The sequence below is a fragment of the Pristis pectinata genome, chromosome 3 (assembly GCF_009764475.1).
Source record: "Pristis pectinata isolate sPriPec2 chromosome 3, sPriPec2.1.pri, whole genome shotgun sequence".
In the NCBI taxonomy this organism is placed as follows: Eukaryota; Metazoa; Chordata; class Chondrichthyes; order Rhinopristiformes; family Pristidae; genus Pristis; species Pristis pectinata.
The window spans coordinates 94305285-94312239 of record NC_067407.1 but is presented as its reverse complement, the minus strand read 5'-3'; the positions used below and the strand labels follow the sequence as shown (position 1 = coordinate 94312239).

General features: G+C 42.6%; 1 protein-coding gene across 7 annotated transcripts in view; it reads left to right on the top strand.

The window, feature by feature from the left end:
• The first annotated feature begins 1118 nt into the window (after positions 1-1118).
• ehbp1 (EH domain binding protein 1) overlaps positions 1119-6955 on the top strand; it is a 315890-nt gene continuing 310053 nt past the window's right edge. For 5 of the 7 annotated variants that reach the window (XM_052011160.1, XM_052011164.1, XM_052011162.1 and 2 more), the window contains exons 1-2: positions 1119-1296; positions 2349-2721. In XM_052011160.1, the coding sequence (XP_051867120.1) occupies positions 2618-2721 (104 nt within the window). In that variant the 5' untranslated portion in view covers positions 1119-1296; positions 2349-2617. The remainder of the gene's footprint in view (positions 1297-2348; positions 2722-6955) is intronic. The other 2 variants (XM_052011159.1, XM_052011163.1) reach the window with 2 other exon arrangements.

Sequence of the window (6955 nt, the reverse complement as noted above, 5' to 3'; positions counted from 1 at the left end):
CACACACCCTCCCAACCCCCCGCCCTCCCCCCCCCCCTCCTTCCCCATCTTCTCCCTCCCCTTCCCCCTCCCCCTCCTTCCCTCTTCTCCCTCCCCTTCCCCCCTCCCCCTCCCCCCTCCTTCCCCATCTTCTCCCCCCTCCTCCCCTCCCCATCCCTCCCCCCTCCACCCCTTCTCCCCATCCTCCACCCCATCCTCCCCCCTCCACCCCTTCTCCCCCCTCCCCCCTCCACCCCTTCTCCCCCCCCACCCCTTCTCCCCCAACCTTCCTCCCTTCTTCCACCCTAACCCCCTCCCTCCCCATCATCCCTCCCCTTCTCCCCCACCTCTACCCCACTCCCCTTCTACCTCCCTCCTCCCCTTTTTTCTCACCCCTTCCCCTCCCCTTCTTCCCACCCCTTGTCCCTCCCTCCTCTTCTCCCCATTCCCTTCTCACTCTCCCTCCCTTCCCCTATCCCTCCCTCCTTCTCCCTATCCCTACTTCTCTCTATCCCTCCTCGCTCTCCATCCCTCCTTCTCCCTATCCCTCCCTCTCCCCTTCTCTCTATCCCTCCCTCCATCTCCCTATTTCTCTCTCCCTATCCCTCCATCCCCCCTTCTCTCTATCCCTCCCTCCATCCCTATCCCTCCCCTCCCCTCTATCCCTCCCATCCCCATCCCTCCCTCTCTCTACCTCCCCCATCCCTATCTCTCCCTCTATCCCTTCCTCCCTCTCTCTCCATTCCTCCCTCCCTCTCTCTACCTCCCCCATCCCTATCTCTCCCTCTATCCCTTCCTCCCTCTCTCTCCATTCCTCCCTCCCTCTCTCTCTCCCTGATCCCTCCTCTCCTTTCCCTCCCTCCCGGTCCTTCCCTCTATAAACCTCCGTCCCTCCTCTTTCTCTACCCTCCAGCGCCTACGGTTCCACCTATCTTCACCAGCGGAAATACAGTCTTAACCCGCCCATCCTTTCTGATTGACGTTCCTCCTCCACGGCGCCGGCCAATGGGCTGCGGACGGCGGTTGTTGTGGGCCGGGCGTGTTGCCGCGCGACTGGTAGCAGGTTAGTGCGAGTTATCTCTTCCACCCCCCCCCTCCCCCCCCCCTCTCTCTCTCTCTCTGCGGGCTCCGCCCCGCTCTCCACCCCACCGTCAGTCGGCGCTCCTAGGCTGCGGTGGCCGTCCGGCTCCTGTGCTCCATTATCTCTCAGTTTCGGACGGGCTCCTCCGGCTTTGCGCGTTGCGAGGGAGTATGGAGGCGGTGCCGCCGACGCTGCGGCCGCCGGTGGCTCGCAGGCTGTGATGGGCGACTTGCACGGTGAGTGGGTCCGTGTGAGCGGCCGGCCTTGCACACCCGCGCCTCCGAGTGACGGCGGGGACGGCGAGCTTTCATCAGCAGGGTTCGGCGAGAGCTGCGGCCCGGGCCCGGGTCCAGGTCCGGGTCCAGGTCCACGTCCAGGTCCAAGGCCGGGGATCCGTCTCCTGAATCCCCATTGGAGTTGCTGATGATTTCTTCCACTGGGTGAGGGGGGTGGGGGGAGCAGGAGGAGGGTTGAGGGTGCGAGGTGATGAGGATGGACGGGTGGTGATGGGAATGGGGGGGGGGGGGTGGAGATGATTGGGCTCAGTGGAACAGGTCGAATTCTGTTCTGGGGATTTGGGGAAGCGCCTGTTTGTCCACACACAGGCAGACGGGGGTGGTGGTGGTAAATGCATTGTTTATCTTCATTCAGGGCATATTCTCAGCTGGGAAAACAAAGACTCCATCTGACATGTTCACTCACCCTTCAACTGTCATTTTTTTGTGTGTAGCCTTGATGCCTCCTGATTTTTGTGCGGCGATATCTGCATATTAACTAATAGCTGCTTGTTTAGTTTGTTATGATATTTGTGTTTTTTTAAAAAGAAATGCGCATACAGTACAGAATTAAGCCATTCAGGGAACCCGTCCATGCCTATGTTTATGTCCTGTTTGAGCCTCCTCCCATCCTTCATCTATTTCGATCAGTTGAAATATTATTATTCGTAAACGTTTATAATTAGCTTCAATTTTTAAGATGTTCTTTTGCTGCAACGAATAATGCATTTCAGATAAGGAGATGAAAGAATTGCGTACGTGATGAATTTTATATTTTATAGTTCAATTTTATGTTGTGCAGAATTGTTGAGTTCGCACTAAATCAAATATTTAATACACAGGAAGAGAAATGGCATGCGTTACGAGCAGTTGAACTCGATCTCAGAAAATAGTTCAGGAATAGTTTTAAAACCAGTTTGTCTTAGTAAGTTTTAGCTTGCTGGCAATATGACTGCATAAAATATCTGTTTGCATTTTATTTTAGTCTTGTATCCATGTGTCATTTGTCTCAGTTTCCAGGCCTGATGATTCAACGTCACTTAATACAAGAGGAATGACTACGTGAATTGACAGCAATTTCCTGTCACTGTCATGAAGTTTATTGGAGTACTTTGCAATCTGTACTGGAATGTTTCATCCTATTTGAGATTTTTTTCTAAATGAACGACGAGAAAGAAATGCAATCCTTCATAAAGGATCAACTCTATTAAATTTTAATCCCTGAAGAACCGAAGTTGTGTAATACACCTGAATCCATCTGACCAAAAGCAATAGAATAATCATGGCTTCAGTGTGGAAACGATTACAACGTGTAGGGAAACATGCATCCAAGTTCCAGTTTGTGGCTTCATACCAAGAATTAATGGTGGAGTGCACAAAGAAATGGTAAGTATAATAAGTTTATTTTTGTATTATTATGCAAATGGAAATGTTGGCAGGCAGCCACTGCTTCCTGCAGTAATGATGTGATCAATTGTCATCAAAGCTTTGCTTCAATGATGTGGAATGGGCATGGGTTGAGAAACCTCAGCTGTTCTGTAGGGCTGAAGGGGCACACTTGCTTTAGTTTTATTCAAGTCATGAATGGGATTCGTATCATGAGCAGATCTGTTGGATCATTTTACAGATTTCGAATGCTCTTTATTTGATTTTGTTTGTAATTAGTTATGGAAAAGGACTGGTGCAAAGAGGAATTCAATTCATGGCTTCTCATTTATTCCAATACTGTAATAGTGGAATACATGGAACTTTGAATGTAAATATTTAAGGTACCATGGCACTCATGTGGCAATGTTTTAAGAGTCAACATCTTTTTGCATTTATCGTTTCCCAAGAGTGGGGACAAGATTAACACTAAGATCAGTGAAACAGTAAAAACATGCAGAGAGTTGTTGGAATATGAATGGTTTTACTACAATGAGAATTTGAGAAATAGATTATTCTGCTTTTTGAAAATAGACAAACTTTTGAAGCAAGGAAAGATACAGGATTATTGGGCAAGAGCTAGGGGTTGAATTAACTTTTGATTGTTATAACAAAAAAACTGAAATGGCTAAGCATGTCTGATACTATAACAACAAGAGATGGAATGCTGTTCATCTTGATGTTGTGTTGTCATGAATCTTAGATTAATGTACTGCACAAAAGCTTTGAAGGTCATTCTTTTCTTTGAAACCAGCCAGTGGCCTCTCCAGGGGCTAGACATCTTATCTAGGAGCTAGTAATTGGAAACAGAAGATATAACAGTGTACATATTACTGTTTACAAATCAGAGCTGCACAAGACATTAAGAGGCACATTCATATTGACAAGCTCTGCTTTGTTTTCTAAGTCAGGAGTTCTTAGTGTCTGTAACTAATGAAAACACTGGAAATGAAAATGTACTGATGCTCCCCACGATAGTTGGAAAACACACTTGGTGCTGAGAGTGTGTTTCAGCCAGCTCTTTCAGATGTATATGAGTTTGAGGTATAAACTTGTAGATCAATGGATTGGTCAACTGTCGTCAGTATTTGGAAGAGGTAACTGCTGCCACAAATATGGAGGAGTTGGGTGCTTGAATATTGTGAATACTCGATATACCACTTTCTAATTGACATTAATGATACTTAATCTGATTAGAATGTAGATATGATTCATACTTTGACTTCACAGTTTTCTGGAATAAAATCCATGGGGACAATTGATGAAACCAGAAGCAAAATGCTACAGATGCCAGAAATTAGAAATAAAACAGAAAATACTGTAAGAGGCAGATCAGTCAGCAGAAGAAATAGGAGCTTAGGTAGACTCTTTGGCCCCTCAAGGCAAATTCATTAAGATGATGACTAATCCAATGTTGACTTCCAACACCACATTCCTGCTTTTCCCCAATATCTTTGACTCCCTTGTGGTTCAAATGATTGTCAATCTCCACCTTCGTATATTTAGTGTCTCTTCCTCCATGGCTTTCTGGAATAGAGAATTACAAAAAGATTCATGGGAAGAGATTTCTCTTCACCTTTGAATTGGAGACCCCTTATTCTGAAACTGTCCTGCATGAATCTAAATACCCCCTTTAGGAGAAGCGTCCCACCCTGTCAGCCCCCCTCAGAATTTTATACATTTCAATAAGATCACCTCTCTTTGTACTCCATTTAGTATAGGCCCAACCTGTTCAACCTTTCTTTATTTGTCATCCCCTTCATCCCAGGAATTAGTCTGGTGAACCATCTCTGCACTACCTCCAAAGCAAGCACATCTTTCTTTAATGTGGAGACCAAAACTGTATGCCGTACTTCAGCTGTGGTCTCACCAGCGCTGCGTAAAGTTGCATCAAATCTTCCCTACTCCTTACTCCGTAACAAAGCTTGATGTTCTGTTATCTTTCCTAATTATTTGCTGTGCCCACATTCCATTTTCATGTCCTTGGTCCCCCAGATCCCTTTGTACTCCAAACTCCATTTGAATAACAATTTGCTTCTCCTTTCGTCCTTCCAAATTGGATAACCTCATTTTCCCAGATTTGTGTACTATCTGCTCACTACTGTCTTTGCCTATCTGTATTTCCCTTGCAGGCTCTCTGGATACTCCTCACAATTTGCTAATCTACCTATCTTTGTATCATCAGCTGTATGCTGTGCTGGCAGACCTTTCAAGTATTTCCAGCATTTTCTGTTTTATATTTACATTGTGACTGCAGAATTAATGAAATTGATGATACATCTATCGTGGTTCTTTGAAACATTTTGAAACTCGGCACTGTTTATGGCTCTAAGACAAAACCTCTGTGAAAACTTGCATTGTTAATGATTGTAATCTCTCGTGCAAATTTATACAACCAAACATTTTATACCCTGCATTAATATGTGTACCTATAAGAATATAATCCATGATAAGAACAGAGATACTCAGTAAAGTTTAAAGATCTTCCAAGATAACTACACTTTATCACCCCATCCAGGTATATTTGTGATTAGGTAAAGATTATTGCTGTACAGATATATTAAAATCTGTATTCCTGGGACACAAAACTGACTGAAATGTGATTTAATTGTTCAGGATGTTTATATGCATTCATTGTTCTAAACAGCTTGTGGGAACAATGAGATTACTTTATTGCATGGATGTGAACATTCTGAAACTATCTACTGTCAGATGAATATGTTTTAAGCTACAAAATTTTCATTCAAGGGGTTAGTGGTCTCTTGAAAACCAAGAGTGGTCTCTTGAAAACCAAGAGTGTTTTCAAGAATTGAATGCAGTCTAAGATATTAATCATATTTATTTCTTAAAAGCCCCTTTTGGATTTTTTTTGTTGTATTACATTTGGAAAATCCTGCTTTCCAGATCTATATTGTGTCACAGGAAATATTTTGCCATGTGCTGCTAAATGAGAATTAAAATTAAGTATGAGGAAAAGAAAAGATGAATTCTATGATGAATTCTAGCAGATTCTTCAAAATGATTGCAAGATATTTATCTGAATGGAAAATTAAATATATAGTGGAACACGTTGCAGCTATGAAGTTACCTCTGTGTTCCTTTTTGTGAAAATATTTTACCATCTTCATGGAATTATAATCTATTTTGTGATTGAAACTGTTGACTAATACATTACATTTTGTAATTTAAATGTGTAATAGTGTCTGTTACAAGTTAATTGCAGTGCTTTTGTGACTGTTACCAGGAAGAACTCTTGCTGTGAAGAAAAGTGTTTTTTATGAAGCAGTTTGCACAGCATTGATATACTATTTAATAGGTGACTATTTGATTTTGGCCTTTTGAAATGAGGATCTTGATAGTCTTTGTCAATGTGTGGAAGCCTTCAGTGAAGTGGAAGTTGTATGCAATGGTCATAATCCAAATTGAAATATTGTCATAACAGTGCAATACCCATAATGAGTAATAGATTTGCAAATATTTAAGTTAAAAGTACAAGGGAGAATTAGGATTGTAAGTACACCATTCTTTAAGATAGTTGTATGATGCGAATGGTTGAAAATGAATCCTGACACAGAGTGTATCTTAATGGTGTATGTTTTGTATTATCATTTATATTGTACTTAAGGTTTTTGTACCTTTCTGCTCCTCATTTACATGTTATATTTTAGTGATGTTACTTGCAAGCAGAGGAGTACCTTTTACATAAATACTGAGAAGGGTCAAATAAAAATATAGGACTAGAAATACTCAGAAACATGTTTTAAGTTTAAAAAAATCAATTTGATTTCAATTTTTTCTTACCTTTTTGATCCAAGGTCATCAATGTGAAACATTAAGTTTGTTTCTCACTCCCCAGGTGCTGCCTGACCTGCTGAGTATTTCATTTTTTGTGCCTTCATCATGACCAGCAATATTAAGATTAAACTGTTGGACCTTTCAGTGCATTAAGGAATGTGCTATTTTTATTCATTGTGATAGTCATTGCTAACAAAAATCAATAAACTGGAAATGATTTCAAGCCAATACCATCGTGCGATTTACTCGTTTCAATTTTTGTTTATCAGCATATTGGTATACAGTGAAACTCTGATTATCTGCTGTTCTATTGTTGGTAAATACCTATGGTTTGGTATCTGGCTCACTTGGCCCCCATTCCCACGCTCCTTTGAGATGCACCAGGGCCCTGTGGCTTTGC